General features: G+C 56.1%; 1 protein-coding gene across 1 annotated transcript in view; it reads right to left on the reverse strand.

Annotated features, from left to right (window-relative positions):
• Positions 1-20,444, reverse strand: part of RNF43 (ring finger protein 43) — a 63,437-nt gene that overhangs the window by 7,742 nt on the left and 35,251 nt on the right. Inside the window, exons 3-9 of the mRNA XM_009464805.2 lie at positions 11,420-11,542; positions 7,090-7,164; positions 5,652-5,783; positions 5,025-5,126; positions 4,249-4,404; positions 3,583-3,685; positions 1,593-3,113 (exon numbers count right to left, since the gene is read on the reverse strand). Of these exons, the coding sequence (XP_009463080.1) occupies positions 1,593-3,113; positions 3,583-3,685; positions 4,249-4,404; positions 5,025-5,126; positions 5,652-5,783; positions 7,090-7,164; positions 11,420-11,542 (2,212 nt within the window). The remainder of the gene's footprint in view (positions 1-1,592; positions 3,114-3,582; positions 3,686-4,248; positions 4,405-5,024; positions 5,127-5,651; positions 5,784-7,089; positions 7,165-11,419; positions 11,543-20,444) is intronic.

The raw sequence follows: 20,444 nt of genomic DNA on the forward strand, positions 1-20,444 counted from the left end.
GCTGCTGGTAAAGGGCGGTAAGAGGGGAGGAAGGCTGTGTGTGCCTGGCAAAGCATGGGTGGGTGTCAGAGAGCCTTCCCCCATCACGCCATCAGGAGGTGGGCACAGATCTGGGCCGCCGGGACCGTCTACAAAGAGACAGAGGCACCACAGCACGGACACTTGCAATGCCCTGGACACTGCAGCACCCAGCGCCCCGCGTTCGGTGCACAGACTCCTGCTCTGGTGGCCTGGGGAGTCCTCCCAGTTTCATTCTGAAATGGGAGCTCAAAGCAACTCCCGAGCAGCCTGCCCTCGCGCCAGGAGGGCTCTCTCCATGTGGAGTCCCACTGCTGTGATCCTGGGAGGGCTGTGTCCTGGCGGTATCACTGCCCACCGCCTCCAACTCGGGCGACATCAGCACTCAGAGCTACCTGCAAACCAGAGAGACATCTCTGCACTGCTGCCTCCTTATCTCTCGCAACGGCAGCATCCCCCTGGGCCCTTCGAAGAACCTCTCGTCTCACCTATCTGCAGTGTCAGGCACTTCTGTGCCTGGGAAAAAAAAATCTGTTCCTGGGAGTCTGGGAGCCCGGAGCGCCGCAGGCAGCCAGCACCGGGCCCCATCCAGCCTCTCCCCCTTCCCTGCCGCCTCCTCGGCAGGCGCTCCACCACCGGGAGCCTGGGCGCGGTGTAGGGCTGGACAGACGAGCACGGGGAGGAAGTTATTATCTCCGCGGCACAATGGGCACGGTGAGTCATGAGTTTATGGCCAGCCTTTTAACAGAAATTAGGCAGTTAGGTCTGTGTTTGGTACCTCAATCAAAATGATTTGCCCGAGGACCTGCAATGAGTCAGTGGCAGGGTGAGGAAGGGAGCCAGGCTCTGCTGGGAGCCAGCACCTGCCCATGCTGACTCGCAGGTTGCTGTATTCAGAGGCGCCTGAGAGAGCAAGACCTGGGAGCTAAACTCAGTTAGGTTCTTTCAAACAGCCTCATCTCAAACGCATTTTCCCTCTCTCAGCAAGAGATACACAGCAGTTAGGCAAAGGGCCAAACCTTAATTATGTCTGATTCCTAAAAGACGCTAAAAAGCAACTCCCACGCAACAGAGGCAAGTGAGAAATGAGGGATGTGCAAATCCATAAACTCATTTAGTCTGTTCTCCTACTACCAGCGGCCATGCACGCTTCCTTCCTTACCGATTCCATTCAGCTGGGGTTGGCTAAAACAACTGGGGCCCACCAAGCCTTAACGATGACGACCCTGGGAGTAAGACATCCAGACTGATGTAAGGACTCTGAGAAACGTGGTCCCACCCCTTCCTCTGGGAGATATTCCAGCTGCTAGAGATGTTTAGTTAAAAATAACCACCTTCTTTCTCATTTGTATTATTTTAGGACGAGAGTGCAGGGTTTGGCGCGCTCATTAACAGACTTGCTAATTGTTCAGGCCATCATCTCCAGACAGGTGAGCTCTGAAACGCTTCTGTTGTCAGTGGTCCTGTAGGAAAGCCCACCGCAAAGGCACCAGGTCTACTGGCAGCCAGAATACCTTCAGCAAACCACCCTCGTTCACCTGCTTGCTGCAAGAAGAGGCAAACACCAGACTTACCCCGACTACCCTGCTGAGACGGGCAGTGAAGGTGGCGACTCAGGCTGTGTCTGGGGGTGCCCGTCCCTGAGAAATCCGCAGGAACCGTGCGGTTTCCCTCCCGTCCTGACAACCCCTCCTCCTGCTTTTTCAGCTCGGAGCTGGACTGCGGCACTAAACACTTCCAGAGCGGCCGAGAGCCTGAGCCGCAGGGCAAGGGAGCGCTTGGGATCAGGGGCTGGACTTCGGGCGAGCAGCGGTAGCCAGCAGAATGGCCCTGAGGAATGTGGGCGTCACAGGCTTTGGGCAAGGCTGAGTCCTCGGGCAGGAGAGCGGGGTCAGGCTCCAGGGGACACTTTCTTTTCCTTCGGTGATGACGGCTCTGTAAGCTGTGTCTCGGGGGCAACGGGACAGGGGATGTGCCAGCTGCTCCCGATTGTCTGTTGGCATCTACACTGAAGTCCAACCTGTTTGGAGAAGCTGAGGGGGCATGAGGGGGCTCCCGGCCTTGCTGGGGACAGGCTGGCTGTCCTGCCGGAGCTGCCTCCTGCAGCACGGTGCTGCTTTCCAGAGGCTGCTGACAGTGATGGCTTTTCTCAGCCCTCTTTTGTGTCCGAGCACTGTGGAAGCCAACCTTGGCCCCAGAGTACCGGGATTTGCGTTGCCCAGGCCCCTGCCCGGCCCGCCCAGGTGGACACTCCGCATCTTTTCTGTAGTGATGGTGCTGGTGGTGGTGGTAGTGGACGTGGCTGAGCACCTGGGGCTTGGCCGGAGCAGCACCCCCAGGCACCATCAGGTCCAAGGACCTGGGCCGTGTCTCCCTCGGTGGCCGCGGCTGCTCCTGGCCATTGTCCGTGGCGGGTCCCTCCGAGCTGCAGTACACGAAGGGGTCATAGTCGCTGCTGAGGGAGCTACGGAAAGTGGAGCAGCTGCCGTGGATGCCCTGCAAACTGACGTCCGTGCAGTTCAACATGGAGTCACTGGAGGAACCGTGGCAGGGCCCCGAGCTGGAGTCACTGCCCGGCCCGTCTGCCAGGTACCCGCTGTGCTCCGTGAGATAGCTCTCCCCAGAGCCGCTGCTGTTGTGCTGGTGCCCGTGGCCGACCCCCCGGCGCAGGGCGGGTGCACGATGCTGCTTCTGCACCAGGGCTGCCTTGAGCCCCAGGCAGGGGGGCTGGGGCTGGAGAGAACAAGTCCTGTGGGGTGGAAGAGTCTGTCCGCATGCCGAGGGGTTGGGATGCTGCTGGCCCAGCAAGCCCGGGGACGGGCGGCTGCAGGCAAGCAGGGAGGTGGCTGGCCTGTAGGGCATATAGTGGATGGTGGCAAAATCCAGCTGGGAGAGCTCCCGAGAGTGCAAGAAGGGGTTGCCATGGGCTGGCTCCAGGGGAAAGCTCCTGAGATTCCTCTGAGGATATGCGTGTGGGAGGTGGTAAAGAGCATGTCCTGGGTGCTGGCGGAAAAGGTGGAGTCGCCGTCCGGGCTCCATGTCCCGAGGGGCCAGCCTGGAGCCAGCGGCCGTGGCCTGGTCCACCGAGTCTCTGGCTGCGGAGAGAGAAGGGAGCATCCAGCATACGTCCCACAGCCCAGCTGCAGTAGCCCCAGCACTGGCAAGCCTCCACTGCACTCCCACTACAGTCCCACATCCCACCCATGCCCTGCAACTCTTCCCTGCCACCACCAAACCACCTTGATGGTCCTGCACGCTCAGCACCCTCCCTGCTGCCTCAACCCTCAGATCCCACCTCCCCTCCCTGCAGGTCCCAGGACTGGAAACCCCTCCTCTTGGTGCAGGTCCCAGCCCAAGCCCAGCACCCGGCTGTACGCTGCGGGGGCTCCCACGCACCGGGACCCCTCCCCATGCCCACACCGTCCTGTACACCCACGTGCACAGAGCCACAGGCTCCTGCTGACGCACCAACTGCATGCATTGCCCAAGGGTACACGGACCTCCTGGCCACAATTCTGCACCCAACCCCATCCCTGGCTGGGAAATGCAGTGTCTGAGCCCTACCAAGAATATTGAACATGCAAAGCGGACACGTGTGGTGTTGCTGCAGCCAGGGGTCAACACAGTCCCGGTGAAACTCATGGGAGCACGAGATGATCCGCAGCTCCTAGAGAGAGGTGGAGAGAAGAGGAGGAGCGTGAGCAAGGAGAACCATGTCCCAAGACCTGGACAGGTCCTTCTTCATGGAAGCGAGCCTCGTAGGATGGAAGGATATCTAATGGCGAGCAATCTGCAGCCCAGCTTTGCACGGAGGCGGCTGTGCAGCAGCCTGGCAGCTCTGGTTCTGCTCGCTGCATCCAGCTCTGGGGTGTGAACATCCAGAGAGGTGCTGCTCCTCGGGAATGGCAGGGTTTCAGGCTGAGTGCTTTGGAGAAGCGAACCCCGCTTTTGCCCTGCTGTTGCAACACGGACATATTGTGGACATTTTACCCTACAGCGACAGCTGGAGACCCATCTGCATCTGCAGGCAAGTGACTTCAGCAGCGACAGGGCTTTTTTGGCCAAGGGGCAGGCAGACCTCCATCGATGCCGGTCCTTTCCCAACCCTCAGGAGTCGCTGAAGGAAACATCCCAAGGGCCTCCCGCCCCTGCCAGACTGCTCAGCTCCCACTGCAGCTCCCACCCGTGGCTCAGAACCGTGGCTGACCAGCGGCTGTGCCCGCAGCCTACCTGGCCCTCGCTGAACTCCTCCAAGCAAATCGCACAGACCGGGGCTGAACTGCAGCTGCTGGCCGAGTCCCACCGCGACGCCTGCCGGCACCTTGCCTGGTACCTGCGGGTGGCCAGCTGCCCGATGGCCTGCATGGTCTGCTGCTGCAGGGAGTCCTGCCAGGGAGAAAGGAGGCTTGAAGGAGAGGCTCAGCCTTACATTGCCGTACTTCTCATTGCCTGTCCGTTTTCAAAATGGGATTATCAGGAACGTGGGGGTGATACTCATTTCCAGAGGTGACTTTTTGTCTCATCTGACTTAGCCAGAGCAGGCTTTGTCACCAGCAGTGCTGAATTTTTGAGCCCCAAAGGCTTGTCTTTCTATAGGACAAATGGGGTATTCTCAAATCTGGAAATACATCTGACTCTGGAAAGACGATTATTTAATTTGTTAGTGTCTATTAAAAATACTAAATCTTCTACTCTCTACCAATACAGACGACACTGTTAAAATCAAGAGCTTGTGGGCCAGCTCTGCAGCTTCGGGTGCTGGGACAAGCTCTGAAAGGTGCTGGGACTGCCGGCTGCAGTGCTGGTGGTACAGCAGGAGAGCAAGGCCACCGCACGAGGGATGCCGCCAGCCCGTCCCTGGATCACTCCGCTCATCCCTGCGCCACTCCTGCCTCACGCGGCCACATCTTCGCTCCACACAGAGGCACACTTCCCCTCCCAAACTGTGTCTGTCCCTGCCCTTCACGCGTCTCTGCTCAGACACATCTGCTCCGTGCGATTCCTACCTGAGTCCTGTTCAGCTGGCACTTTGTGCGGACAACAAAAATCAAAATGATGACGACCACGGTGCTGACCACCGTGAGAAGAATCCACACGTCGTAGTCTGGCTGTTGGATAAAACAGGAAAGAAATTACTCTCGTGTGGCGGGGTGGGAAGTAGAGGCTAGGCAGGGGAATCCCGATCTTTTCCTGACCATCAGCCTTTGAATACATGATCCTTGGCCGAGCTCTACCTCCTTGCTCTTTACAGGTAAAAGAAAAAAGGTTCAGCCTTTTCTGCACATTCCAGCAGGAATGGCATTTCCCTGTCTTGCAGCATCTCAGCTCCCTAGGGGCCATGGTCTAAGGTAGCACAAGATGAGAAAATCAAGGCTTGGTCTCACCTGAAGAGACAGGGAATCCCCTCGCCTCACATGTGCTGTTTAAGCAAAAGAAACTAAATAAGCTGAAAGCGCTTTTGAGCCTTTATTTGCAGCACGTCATCTGAATGCTGCAGACAGGCAGCTCCTGCAAAGGGCTGTGATCTCCATCCCTGGGGAGGAAAGCTCAACATCTTTGGGAAGGTCCTATTCCATGGCACGGCAGCTTGGGAGGGAGGATACAGAAGGCAGGGGGAATGGTGTGTCTCTCACCCAAGCTGGTGGCTCCTTGACCTCTATCTTCACGTGGGCCTCTCTGTTCTTGTTCACGACACCCATGAGCAGCTCGGCATCGTGGCCCCTGATCAGAACCACAGGCTGACTCAGACCTCTGGGCTTTCTCAGCTGTAAAGAAACAAACAGTGAGACACCGTCCAGAGCAGCCTGAAACAAGGACTATCCTGGCCCCCCAGGCACGTCTGGTTCCTCCCGATGCTCCTTGCACACACTTTAGAGACTGACTGCTCCCCCAAACTTGCACTGTCCCTCTATGATGAAATCAGATGGAAGCTCCTCCTCTTTCCCAACTCTTCACCATGGCTTTCTTCATCTCCTCCAGTGGGGCCTCCTCATGCACACCTACCTGGGCACTGCTCAGCGCCTCCTGTGCTCCTCTTTCAAGCACCTGTGCAAAAGTTCTTGGTCTCTTCTCTTCCATATGCTAACTGCCAACAACATTGCTGATGCTGCCTTCGCTACAGAAATGCTTCCTCTTCTCTTCCTGTGAGCCCCATCAGCGTTCCCCCTCCTCCCTCTGTGACCTGCAGGACATTCTGCTTGTTGCTGATCGTACCAGCAGTTTTCCACCACGGTCCAGGCAGCCTGGCACGGGCTGGCTCAGCAAGTGTCCCTGTCTGCCCTCTCCTCCAGGCTGGCCTGAAGCGGGGTGGCCATCTGACCCACCGGCCGCTTCCCGTACCCTCACCGAGCCACCTCAGCATCACCTCACCGGCCTGTGCTCCCTGCTCCACTTCTCTGGCATCAGAAATTAAGTTGTAAGTGCATGAAGGAACCCCGAGGGATGGATCCAGTGAGCAGGAGTCAGCTCAGAGCTTTGATAAGCTCAGGCACCAGCTCCCCTATCTGTCCTCTTATCTAATGCGGGATGCTTTTCATTATCCTTTGATTATTTCGATGGGGAACCTATTCCTTTCCAGAGATGACAGCAGTGGTGGTGGAAGGGACCTCTGAAGGTCTCTAAACCGATGTTAAACTTGCAGCAGGAGTATCACCAACAGCATAGCAGGGCGGTCGTGACTTTGGCGTGAAAACTCGAGAAATCATCTTTCCCCTAAGGCAGACCCTCGTCTGTACTAGATGGGATCGCGTAATCTGTGACTTCCCAAGAGGAAGCGTCCAGCTCCTGGCAGAAAAGCTCCATTGCCCAGACGCCATCCTTTAAGAGCAGCGAGGTGCTGTTCGCAAGCTGCTGGCCTGCTTGTGCCGTGCGGAGATCTGGACATGCCACGGAGTAAGCAAAAGAGAAAAGCGCTGCCTGTGTGCACAGTTGAGCTAACGTTCAAAGCCAGCCCGCGGCATCCTCCTGGGACCTCCCACTGCCTGTTGGTGGCTGGTGGGTCCTGACCTGGGCAGATTTTGGGATGGGACAGGGGCACTGTGGTTTAGCTGATAATATCAACAGGGTTTGTACCTGATCAGCAGCGCTTTCATCATCGGTAATGTCAAAAAGGATCGCACGGGCTCCACGCTCCCCTGCCAGCTTTGCCTGTCCAAAAAAACAGAAGCTTCAGTGGACATTTTGTATTGTACATCTGTATTAACATCTACCATTTGGATATGTATCTGCCCCCCGGCTCTTCACAGGAGAAAGAAGCACCTGCTGCTTAGATTGAGAAAACAGTTTGCACCTTGGTTTCTGTACTTGTGTTGAGCTCTGCGGTTCACAGACAGTTTCTCCCTATAGTTGCGGAGGCAAATTAGTTGGTGGGTTTGCAGCCACAGCAACCCATAAACCTGAACACCAAATTCCCCAGCTCTCTGTGCCATCTGCCCCTTTGCTTCAGAGCGGGATTTGCTGGGGAGGGACCTGCAGCCCCATGAGCCCCGCTGACCCTCCCGTCCCAGGAGAGCAGAAACCTCTGCAAGTCCCCACTTCTCACCGTGGCCGCACCAGCTGTGGGCTGCCTATGAGCCTGACTCCCATACACATCGCTCTCCCTGGTCCCTGTCCCCCACATTTCTCAGGGAGAAGCTCAGGCGATGCCTGGGCTGCAGGTCTGGACTAGGATTAGGAGCAGGATGGCTTTCCACAGCCCACCGGTTGCTGCGGTCCGAGGAAGACAGCTTTGAGACCCACCCAAATGAGTACACATGCCACCCTGGTGAGGTCAAAGCACGCTGCCTGGAGGACCTTGAGGGGTCACCCACGTCCTCCCACCAAGCCCTTCGAGCCCTCCAGGCAGGCAGAGGCAGCCTCTTGTGAAAGGGAGACGGGAACGTGAACAAAGTGCAGGGCTGGGCCGCTCTTACTCATGCGGAGCCCTTTGATCTGCGCGTCCCGGAGCGCCTGTGCAAACAGGGAGCTGCCGGAGCTGCTGCAGCAGTTTACCCACTGCATTGCCAAACCCCAGCTCAGGGGCCAGAGGTCAGTGCCGCCGCTTCCCAGCTGCAATATCAAACGCAGGGCACCGGCTGAGCGAAGGGAAGGGGCATTCCTGGCGCAGCAAGCAGCGGCGGAGCAGGTTTGGCTCCATCCCTCGCTTGCAGGTGCTCCACGCACCTCGACGGGGAGAAGCTGGGTGCCTGGGTCTGGGGACAGGGATGAGGATGTGAGTGGAGGTGCAGATGGTCGGGAAGACCACGGAGGCAGGGCTGAAGGCTCTGAGTTGCTGATAGGATTTGACACTTTTGGGTTTGGTGGGACAAGGAAGCTGGAAAAGTGGGATCAGAGGCTTGGGGCAGGGATCAGAGACTGGGGTCCTGCCTGGGATCAAAGGAGCCTCAGCGTTTGCCAGCACCGAAGAAGAAACAGGGCTTTCAGGCAGTGACTTCCACCCATTGGAGCCAGTCAAGCTTTGATGAACACCGTACAGCTCTACAAAGGTTTTATCCTGCTAAGGACACCGATGACGGGGAAACGAACAACTGAGACTGGGCAAGTGACTCTTCCCAGCATCCTTCTGACTCCCGTTGCAAAGGACACAACTTTTGTTCGGGCTGTTCGCAACCTGCTTGCTGCAATCCTTTTCTGGGTGCTTGCTGTCTTTGCGTCAGATCTCCTCAGCCACGTGGCACAGCTGACCTCCCTGTTTGAGGACTGAAACACTTCTGGTGCAAATATGTATTTACAGGATGATTTAGGAGGTTTCAGCAGTCTGTCAACCAGACTTGCAATCAATGGTTCACTCAGGAAAAAAAAAAAACCACCAAAAAAATTACAAATGATGCATCAGAAAGAAAAAGAAATCCCTTTGAATTGATTCCAGGGGTATATTCCATGCCTTCCTCTCCCCGTGCAGACCAAACACCTTCCCTACTGGTTTTGGCTTTGGATGCTGAAGCAGTGCTAGAATTTAAGAGAGGAGAAGCAGCAAAGTGCATCGGGTGGCTGGTGGAGTTCTCCTCCTGCTGGGCTGGGCAGGGTTCCCTGCACGCACTGCCTGGTTGGGTGACAGCTAAAGCAGAGGTTATGATAACACCTTGCACACAGTTATTTTTATCGTCATTGATACAGTGCTGCAATTCAACATGCAAAGCTCTACCGCAAGAAAGACATGCCAGGAAAACAAGGCTCCTGCTCCAGTGAGCACCGGTCACATCCCACAGCTACATCCCCGCTCTTGAGGAGAAGCGTTGGCCAGGGATTTTGAAGAAGAGATCTGTATGATGTTGGGGGACAGGAGCTTGGCAGAGGCTTCAGGAGGATGAAGAAGCAGCCCGACAGCAATTGCAGGGGGATGGAGGAACCAAGGTACAAGACAGGGCCCGGGGATGTGGCCAGCTTAAGGAGCAGCTGCCTGTATTTCATGGCTAAACTAGTCCCGTCTGGGGGGAGAAGAGCTGTGAGCCTTCCTGGGTGAGATCTTGGAGCAGGGCTACCTGCAGGCAGGATGGCAACCGATGTCATGTTCAGCTGGATCTCAAAATCCAGTGTTGGATTCGGCTCTGGTAACCAAGCGATGATGCCTAAAGGCCAGTGAACTGTCACTTTATCAAGCCGTGAGCATGGCAATGAACTGAGGGGTTTATTTGCTTTGGGGGGTTAGTGGTCCTGGAGAAGGGATCAAGGCTAGTGAGGACGACCGCAGTGCAGCCATGCACCATGTCCTGTCCTCCCTGTGCAGACCTTCCTCAGCCGATCCCGGCACTCAGTAACACATTGCTACTTCCAGTACTGTGATCAGAGACTCAAAGATTAAGGACAAAACTAGCAAAACAGTTTTTAAACCTTTTAGGTTCTTAAGTGGACGATGAGTCTTTGAAGCTGCTCATTCCTCCTGTTCAAGATCCTCCACAGTGGCTGCACTGACCAAACCCCAACCATTGCTGGCCCCAACCCAGCATCCTCCCCTGTGAGATGCGGCAGCCTGGGACCACCATAACGGGATGGTCACGTCTGGATGGACACGAGAGAGCTGGAGTAAGCAGCTGTGCTCCCTACGGCACCCGCAGAGCCCTTGCTCTCACGTCTATCACCAGCTGTGCTGGAAGCCCTCGGGTTCACTATCCCACCATCCTCGTGCACCACTAACCCCCACGGGTGGGACCAGGCCATTTTCCAGATGTGCGGTAACGGATAGGAGGTGGGTAACGCCAGCGCACTGCCTTGTGCTAACAGCTGGCATCGTCTCCAGAGCAGCAGCAAACCAAATTTAAGCTTCCGCCCTGGTCCAGAAAGGCATCGCTGCCTGGCTGTCCATGCAGCTGGGGGGAAGGAGCACGGGCTGGCAAATCCATCACAGCATCACATCCCTTGCCTTGCTTTTGTTGCCACAGCCTCTGCGAAAAAAAACCCTGCCGTGCAGGAATAACTGCTTGGTACAAGTTTTGCCTGCCCTCTTCAGCCGAGCTGCAGGGAGGCCAGAAAAGGACCCTGTCCCCATCCCCAGCATGTCACTACCAGCAGAAGGCAGACCTCAATGCAATCCAGATACAGCCAAGAAGAGCTAAACAAGGGGGTTCTCATGTTTGTACAGCGCTTGTAGAAAATAACACAACATTTAGTACAGAGACAATAAAAGGACGCGGTGAACCACTGAAGAAAAAGCTAATGTTAGCCTTATCCATGCAACTTTATCAGAGACACAAAGATTTTAAGCCTTAAAATGACCCTCGTTCCTACCTGACTTCCTTATTACCGGAGAATTGTACCAGTGACCTCAGCTTTTGACACTGTAGCTGCTGTTTCAACTAAGGTACCTCTTTCACAGGAAACCTGATCTGAAGATCTCCGAGATCTCCTATCCCTTTGGAGGGCGGATGGTGGCCTGCGCTGTTAAAGACTCACATCCCACCGCTAGCTCGTCTGCTCTGCGTTTGTCCGAATTGCTCAGCACTGATTCTTTGCGTGCCTCAGCCAGTGAAGTATTACAGTGTTATTTTTAACGACAGGACCACAGAAGATGTTTTCTGTGTCCGTGTTTTCCCACAGGACAGAGGACACGGAGAAACGCAGATCCCCCCAACAGGCCAGCGGACAAGGGGAGGCTGCCAGGCAGCAAAGCGTAACGGGATGCTGGGGAAAGCTCTGAGCTGTCCCAGAGCAGTCGGGTTAGGGAAAACTCCACACCTTTTACAAAGCCAGGCAGTCCGAAAAATAAGGAGGGATGGGTATTGGGGACGGCTGGCACAGCGTCTCTCCCAAAGGACCCCTTCTGCCAAGGACCCTGCTCTATCCTTGTCCTTTTCTCCCCCTTCCAACAGCTCTTTCCTACCCTGCTGCCTCCTCCTGCTCTCGCTCTTTCCCGCACCATGGGTTTCACTTCCCGGGTTGGTGCCATTGGAGGCATTTTTGTGCCTACCTTGTTAGCCAGCGACAGGCAGGGGTTGGGATCCCGATCCGGCTGTTCAAGCTTGACGATGGTGATGAATCCCGATTCGGTGTGTTCATCCTCGCTGGTGTTGCACAGGGAGAGCGGGTGGGACTGCAGGACAAAAGCAAAGGGAAACTCAGATCTTGGGGCTCAGCGCTGCAAAGGGTGGCTCAAGCCCACCATGCCGTAAGGAGCTGCCCAGCGGCTGTAGGACACCCCTGCGGTGGGCATCACCACCGCTGCTACGGCCCATGGCCCTGCCTGAGCGTCAGCGAGGCTTTGAACGCCACAAGAAGCAAATCACTGTCAAAGTTTTGGTCCACCAGGAAAACGTCCCAGAGAAAGGTGGAGTTTCTGCCTTTGTGGTGGCTGCACTCAGGTCCGCCTTTGTCCCAGTCACAGATCCGTGAGGCCAGAGCAGCCTGTGAGACCGCAGCCCTTGACTGCTGGGACGGAGCGTCCCAACAGCGCAGGTCCTGGTGCTGCAAGGACCGCTGGCATCCTGGGGCCGCAGGACTCCCTGCCGGCAGGCAGCTTGCCCGCTGCCAGCCCTCTGGGCAAGGCGAAGGGACCACAACAAAAGCAAACTTCTGGGGCCCTCAAACATCCAGCACTTCTTGTTTCTCAGCCACCAAACTCAACAACTTTATGATAAATTTGCAGAGGAGAAGCCAAAGGAAGGAGTGAAAAACTGAAAGCAGGCAGAGAAGTACCAGGAATGAGAAGGGAGAGGAAAAGATCCCAATAACCACATCGTCAGTGAGTCCTGGAAAAATGTTCATCAGCTTGAGGCAAACCGCTGGCAGCAGGGAGCTGAGGTGGGGCAGGGTCGAGGCACCGGGTCTGGGTACACACCTCTGCAGGGCATCCTACAGAAGGGACACGGCGTGGCCCAGCGTGTCACGGGGACGCAGGCTGTGGGGCTCACGCCTGCCAGTGGCACTCGGTTTGGGTTTCAGTGGTCAAGTCCACTGGAGGTGAGCCTGTCCTGCCGCCGGGGCAGAGCTCGGATGGGCCGTGCCAGCTGCCCGTGCCTGCACTGCGTTCCCGTGCCTGCACCGCATTCCCGTGCATTCGCCGTCACGATGACATCCACCGCGCGCCGCTCTGACCCCTGCCTGGAAAGCGTGTCGTTGCCTCTGATTTTCCAGTCTAGTGGTGGAGGGACACTGGTCCTGTGCTGGATGGCAGGAGGTTGAAGGAAACTGCAATTCGGCTGCTGGCTCCCTCTTAGGAGTCCCATCATCTTGCACGAGCCCCCCCAGCTCGTCCTACAGAAGCCATCTGGCTTCCCCCTCTCTGACTGCGTTGTGGTGTATGAAGCACACAGGTTATGGTACAGAACAGCCTGTAAATACTAAGGTTGCCGGACAGCTTTTGTTACTGCATCCGTGTGTGGAAGTGTGGGAAACAGGCAAGAAAGCTCAGAGTTATAAACTGGGAGGATTAGGGCAGGCTTTGTATCTGGTGCCCATCCAGAAGCACGCCCGGAAGGCTCGCCTACCCTGCAGGTAATCCTGCAACAGCATCCCAGTGCTGTGAAAAAAAGGCTGTTGTCTTGGCAGATTTAAAAACGGGGAGGAATTGTCAGAGCAGCCCAGGGACACCCCTCGCTCTGCATCCGCACTCGGCCGTGCCCGTGCTGCCCCCACCCTCAGGCTGCGGCGTACCCCAGCACGGAGCCGGGGCACCCAGAGACGCGGGCTCACCCCTCGCACGGGGCTGGCGGGGGCTGGGGAGCGGGGCAGGCCGGGCAACAGCCAGGTGATGTTTCCTCCTCCCTGCCAGCTGCTTATTGCAGAAATCCAGCTGTGGGGGAGAGGGAGAACGGGGCTCATTTCACCTAACTTCAGACATGCCGATGTCGCCTTTTAAGGTCCGAGCAGGTCGTGGGAACAGGTCCTTCAAGGGAGCGCGACTCACCCGGGCTGGTTTTAGTCCCGTCCTTCAGGAGGAGATGCACCATGCCCGACAGCAGAGTGTAGGCGATTCGCTCGGATGCAGCCATCTGCACGGAAGCCTTCAAAAGCCAAAGGAGGCAAGCAGCACCTCCGTTCACTCGGAGATGCAAATGTCCTCGCTGGCCCTCCTGGGCACGGGGAGAGGAGAGCTCTGCCTGGCTGGAGAGGCCGGAGCGGACGGCGCTAAATCGGCCGGGGCTGCGGGCTCGGAGCCGGTCCGGGCGCAGGCTGGAGCCTCCCGCCCTGCATCTCCCCGCCAGCTCGGGGCCCACAGCCGCGGCCGAGGGATGCCCCCCTTCCCCCCAACAGCCCCGGGAAAGCCCCGGGGGCTGCAGCAGGAGCTGCCACCGCTTGGTGGGGCTCTCGGCCGGATCCCGGCAGGCTGAGCCCCGCCGGGGGCTGCGGGGCGCCCGCGGGGGAGCCGCTCCGGGGCCGCTGCTCGCCCGGCGGCGGCCGCCGAGGTCCCCGCGGGGCCCGGCCGGGGCCCGCTGCAGGCTCCCGCCGGGGACCCCGGCTGCCCCGTGCCCCTCCCCGAGCTGCCCCCCGCCAAGTCGCCGCGTTGTACCCGTTAGGGAATTGCGGGGCAGGCTGCTGGAATCGCGGGGGGTTGCGCAGCCTGGGCTGTGACACCGCCCGGCCCCAGCTCCGGACGCGCAAGCCCCCCGGCGCTGCAAAATCAGGAGGGACTGCAAAATGGTAGTGCTACGTTTCATAGCACTAAGTCTTGGGCTACAAAACAAGAATAGGTCTCACAAGGCCATGAAAGCGAGTTAAGACAGTGAGGATTAAAAAAAAAAAAACAACAAACCCACAACCACAGATATCTGCAAATTGCCTAGATTTTGAGGTAGGCAACACCTACAGTCACAAGGGCATGAAGAAATCAAACCCCAGACTCTCACCTCACCTTCAGGAGCTCGGAGCCGAGGATAAGAGATGGCACCGCGAGTATGAGCTAAGACATAACCTGCTACGCTTTAAAATATTGCACGGGGTAGGCCGGCCCTGATGAACTGCTGCGTGCCTTTGGCAGTCCCTCGTCCGTCTTTCTCTTGGGGTCCTCCTCTCCAGTCCATAGTGATATTAGAAGAAAAATGTCAAAATGCTATATAATTTACACTTCAGACTTAAAGACGCCAGAGAGAGCGCAATTGTACCTAGGCAAGCACCACAAACTCTAGATTAAATTCAGGATTTTGGGGAAGCAATCCAATCTGACTTGGGAGCGCTCAGGGAAAGCTCCCCAATAACCCCCTGCTTCACTCGAGCAATGGCCGGCGCTGCCCTCACCAAGACCAACACGGCATCGCAGCGCCCGCGATCCCGCTGGCTTCACCAAGCCATGCCATTACTCTGTTTGCTTGACTGGGAGTTCTCCGGCTTCTGGTTAATATATCATCTTAATAATTGCAGAAAAACACAAAACAGGAAATGCAAAGAGCGTGTCTCGTGATACTTCTAATAATTCAGAGATAACCCTGCTGCCGGCGTTATCGAGCCTTCACCACGTTGCTCCCGGAGCCCGGAGGAGCCCAGGCCACCGGTGCTGGGGAAGGAGTCGCACTTCCCGGCGCCGCGTCCGACTCCGGGTGGGAGTGACTCGGGGTGCTGTGCCATTCCTGGGGCAGTGACTCTTTGGGGCGAGGGACAGTCCTGTGTGCTGAGCAGGGAGCAGCCTCGCTGTGATGAGGATTGCTGGGCCTGATCGCAGCACTGATGATAAACGCTGGGAATAAGAGCAACGAGCTATGCAGAAGCAGCTCCACATGAACGTGGGGAGTGTATATAAAATTTTGGAGGGGGACCCAGTCGGTAAATCTGGAGAAGACCTGCTGATGAGTGCACCAAAACCTTCCCTTTGATTTTCCATTAAGACTGGGCACACTGGTCTTTTCCTCGTTCCCTCGGGGACACCCACCCTCCCTGGCCAGGCCAGGCTCCTTTGCCTCGGGCATTCCTGCCAGGGCACAACTGCACCCACGCCGGGCAAGGCAGGCAGCCGAGACAGCACCGGGAGAGCAACAGCCACGCAGGATCCCCGCCAGCCGAGACCCTTCCTCACGGGGGCAGCTGCCCGTGGAGCGGAGGCAGACTGGTGGCCCCCTCGTTATTCCGTGACGGGTACCTCATTGACACTAATCACCTCTGGAGGCTGAGCCCAGGTGCCTTCCTCAGCACTCGGTACCAGACGAGCAGGGGGCAGCTCGGGAGGGTTCCTCTTCGTGCAAGCGACACACGCGCATCCACCCAAGCGACACGCTCTGCTCCAGACCACCTCTTCCCTCTCGTCCTACCATCTTCTCCTCCCGTTCTGGGCTATAAAGGCAACTCCTCCAGCAGCAGCAAAGCAGCAAGACCTGGCTCTTACTGTCTACATCCTACAACCGCATTTCTTGGCACTTCCACTGCCCGCAACCCTTGCATTAGGAGCGAGCGACCACGGCTGCACATTGTGCTCACAGGGCAAGAGTCAACTTGAAAAATAATCTAAGGATGATGTGGAAAACCAAATATTACGAGATTCCTCGATGCAGAGGACTCATGCCCCAAGAGGTGGCCCTGGCTGCAGAGTCAGGATCCCTCCCGCCCTCTGAAACCAGACGTGGCTGCAGACGGGCCCGCTGATGGCGGGAGCAGAGCGTTTCTGCAGGCAGAGCATCCCCTCTCTGCTGGGCTGGGCACCTCTGTAGCACCGACTGCCACAGCCAAAAAGCCATTTCTTCTTACAGAAAGCCTCTCTGATCTAGTAGACAAAGGACAGGCAAAATCCAGTCACTGGAGAACGGAGGTATGCTCATATCCAAAATGAAAGAGGTCTTGTGCACGTTGCCTAAATCCCACCGCGGTCCTGAACCAGTGCTCCCTGCTCCCGCGGGCTCCCAGGCAGCAGAAGGACCTCGATGGCCTTTATGCTGGATCCCACAGCGCTGCTCCAGCTGGGGCTTCCCTGTTCGAAGCCACATCGATGCTCTGCCAGACCCTTCTCCCAGGACGATCCCTGGCTCGCTCTGTGCTGCTGGGATCCCAGAGGTGGGGTTGGGATCAGCTCATTCCCTGACAGGGTTTGGACCCGCTCTTGGGCGATGCAGCCGTGCCAGCTCTGCCCGTACCCTGGCCCAGGCACTGCTTGCAAGATGCTGTCAGCCAGACCCATGAACCCCCGGCTTTGTCACCGCCTCTCTCCCTGTCACCACGTCCCTCCTGTCACCCCTTCAATGGGATGCAGAGCTCCTCCGCATCCCTATGTGCTTGCTACCGCTTTTTTTTTTTTTTTTTTTTTTTTTTGTTTCCTTACCCTGTGGCATCGCCTTCTTTTCTACCTTTTCCATCCACCTCTCCTAAAATACTGAATTTCTCTTTTCTAACTTATCCTCGCCGCCTTTCCCACTTTATTCCCACCAGACCCACTATCTTCACGCCAACCCGTCCCTCCCGCCGTGCCAGCACCACTCCCAGCTTGCGCCGAGCAGCCAGGAGCTCCCCCGCAGGAACGCAGGGGCCGTGGAAAGGTCCTGGGGGAAGGCAGGCATGGAGAGGTGCTCGATTCTCACTTGGGGGCTTCATTTATAAAACAGTCGGGAAAAAAAAAAAAAAAAAGATGACCCCGAGAGGTCACCTAGCCCCCTTTGCTGCCCGAAGGCAGGATCAGCCAGACCTAAAACATTCCTCAGAGACACTCGCTCGACCTGTTTTCGAGACCTCCAAAAAGGGAGACTCCTCACCCACTCCAGGGCTGCCTTCTCCTCTTCTAACGCCTCATCTGAATCGGTTTTGCTGCGGTCTAAGCCTGTTAATTCTCACTGAATCAACTATGCCCATGGAAAAGAGATTATTCGCTTTTTTTTTTCTTCCCCCAAGAACCATTTAAACATTTCTGTTCCCCTTTCTGTTCACAAAAGTGTCTTTAGGGATAAGGGCTGTAAAAGCACTTGGAGAAGCAAAGTCCCCAACAGCCTCAGTTTTCTCTGTAAGGGAACTCAGAGTAATTCACACCCTTCCTTCACGGGGGATGAGTCAAAAGGATTGATTTGATTTGATTTGATTTGAAGCGGCAGTAAAAATTTTATAAGCAATCAGTAAGGTTGGCATGGAAAAGAGAGGAAGAGAGCAGGACGAGAGTGTTCACCAACAGGTTCTAGAAAAATCATGGACTAAACTGGTGAACTGGTAACACCAACACGTAACTCATCGCTAAATTGACCACAATACCAGAAAAATTGCAGGTAGCAAATACCAAACTGAATTTGAAGAAGTTGAGAGCGATGCAGGGAATGGCAGATGGATAATCCTGACTTCCCTGCCAAAAAAAAAAATGGTAAAAAACCCCAGCATAACGAAGAGAAGGGAAGAACCAACAGCGCTTTGGAAAAGCAGAGCGATGCTTCCCAGACCCGCGGGGTTCCGCGAAGCAGCCAGCGAGCGTGGGGATGAAGGCAGTTCAGTGAATGCCGTAGGCTGGCATCTCCGCTGTTCTCCCACAAGGTCAAGGGCAGATGGCAGAGTAGCACGCCGTACTCCCCAGGGTCGCCTCCAGAAAGCAGAAGGGAAAAAAGTAGGGCAGCCTTTACAACGGAGTGACCTGACCAGGACAGTCCCAGAAGCAAACTGCGTTGTCCCAATATTCACAAAGGACTTGGAAAATCAGAGGAATGGTGAAGTGGCCAAAGTTTTTCAGTAATATATAAATATTCAAGTTGGTAGATATTAAAACCGGCTGCAAAGGGATCTCGTGGTACTGAGTGATAGACTGATAAAAGATGGTAAAAAATGCAAATATGAAAAACTATATCTAGGTATTTTACACAGGGCGAGCTCCAGGTTAGCTGTTAATGAACAGGAAAGATCTTGGAGTCATTGCGGGGAGTTTTATAGAAACCGTTGTTGAATCACCCAAAGCAGTCACAGGGCAAATAGACTGTTAGGCAATACTGTAACACATAAATTAAAAAAAGAAAATCTACTAGATAAAGCTACAGTGTGTCAACATCTTGAATACTACAAGAAGTCCTACTCACGCCGTCTTAAACAGAGGGCACTATTTCTGTACAAGAAGAGATTAAGTGAACAAGAATTCTTCAGCTTAGTACAGATGGGATATGTTAGAGCTACCTAACACCACTAAAAATATAAAAAATACGGAGAATTCATGGAACAGAAGACCACAAAGAGCTGTGAAATGCAAAGATGCAGACACCAGCCGCGGCTCGGGCCGCCTCCGAGCGCAGCCCGCCGGGGAGCTGCAGAGGAACATCACTTGGTATTTGCCCGTTCCCTCCGCCTTTGGGGGCTGCACGGGGGAACTGCGGCCGTGGGGGTGCTGCCCCGGTCTGCTGCACCCGCCGGGCAGCACCACGGGCTGCACGCTCACCTCCCCGCTGGAAGACTTTTGCCACAAATATTTGGGCTAGAAACCAACTATTGGAATAAAGCTGAGATTCGTGGTCAGTGCCAGAGAGCCGGGAGAGCTTCTTCCAGCCCGTGGGCTCCTGAAGAACATTAGCAAAGCCAGCTGCCGCCTCACCTACGGGGACAGCGGGGTGACTCCTGACCGTGACCCAGCACCAGCTCTGCTCTCCCTCTCGCAGGCATGCCGGCAGCTTCAATCCCACACGAGATTCTGAGGGAATACTCCAGCGGGCAGGGCCAGGAGAAGCACGCAGCGGTTTTGTGCAGGACAGCAAGCCCTCCCACTGCTGCAGCTCAGGCCAGCAGCATTTTGCATGCGCCGTTGGTGCCGCAGGCTGCAGCGGATGGAAATGCCTCGTTGGAAAAGCTCCTTTGCAGGTGAGCTACACGACAAAACGGAAAGGAGCCTGGCTTTCCAAAACGGAAAGGAGAGGAGACAAGCAAGGAGCCTAAAGCACAGCGAACGGCAGCCTTTTGAGGGTACGCAGCATCTCGGGCATCGCCATGCCGTGTCTGCTTGTCGTTCGGAGATGCTCACTCCCCACTGACCTGCTTGCTTCACCCAGTTGTGCCGTGTCGCTGTCACAGGGCACGAGCTCGTGAGGACAGAATACGGACATTTCTGTATTTGTGGATATCAACGTCTGGCTCAATCCACCCTCTTCCCTGCTGGAAGTCTGTCGGTGAGGCTCTGAGCTAAATAAATTACATTCCTTCACAGGTTTATATTCCTTCATAGCCTTCAAAAGCGCAAGTGGAAGTGCTTTACTACCCACCTCCCCATCTCTGCTGCTAACACTGACCTTGCTGTGAGAATTATTGGGCGAGATCCTCTGCCGGGGTCTATCAGGAGATGGAGACGGGGAACCCGCGATAGGATTGCCGCAGGAAGGAGCGGGGCAGACGTACCAGCTCTGAAAGCCAGATGCGCACCCGCACGGCGCATCTCCCAGAAGCGTCAGAGCACAGCCCCTGTCACAACTGCTGGCACCAGGGAAACCTCTGGGGACCTCCGCATGGTCGGGGTGGGACAGGGCACGTGGGCTTCCCCGGTCTTCTCAGTTACACACTGTGTCACCGAAGCACTGACGGCCCTTAGCGGGCTCAGCCTGCGATGCGGGGCAGTGCTGCGCTCCCGTGGCACAGGGCAAGCCCGAGGAATGCTCCTGCCAGCTACGCTGCCCTGCTGGGACACCCCAGGCATCAGATCCTCGGTCCCCAGTCTCCCTCAGCACTCATGCTGCATGAACGTCTTTATTCCTCTATAAGAGAGGCTCTTCCCAGTTTATCTTAACCCTCAGCTCTATCAGCTCAACAGAAGCCCCTCTTACACCGAGATCACTCCGCTACGTAGCTGTCACGCTACTCAGACACAGCAGCAGGAACGAGGGGCAGGAGGTACAGGAGATGCTGTCAGGAGGCCGGCATGCAGCTACAGCAGAGCTGCAAAGTGCTGGGGGATGCTGCTGGGACACAGGAGAATGAGGAGGGATGAGGCAGGGGGATGAAGCGGATGTTAAGTGGGAAGAAGATGGAAATGGCTCATGGAAGAGAATGGCAGAGTATTTCAAGGGGCCTGAGGAAAAATTGCAGCTTCCATGACTCCTGGCCATGAAGCTTAGCCATCAGGATATGGGGCTTTTTAA

Source organism: Nipponia nippon, unplaced genomic scaffold, assembly GCF_047370975.1.
Source record: "Nipponia nippon isolate SJK-2023a ecotype South Korea unplaced genomic scaffold, ASM4737097v1 scaffold_15, whole genome shotgun sequence".
NCBI classification, from domain to species: Eukaryota; Metazoa; Chordata; class Aves; order Pelecaniformes; family Threskiornithidae; genus Nipponia; species Nipponia nippon.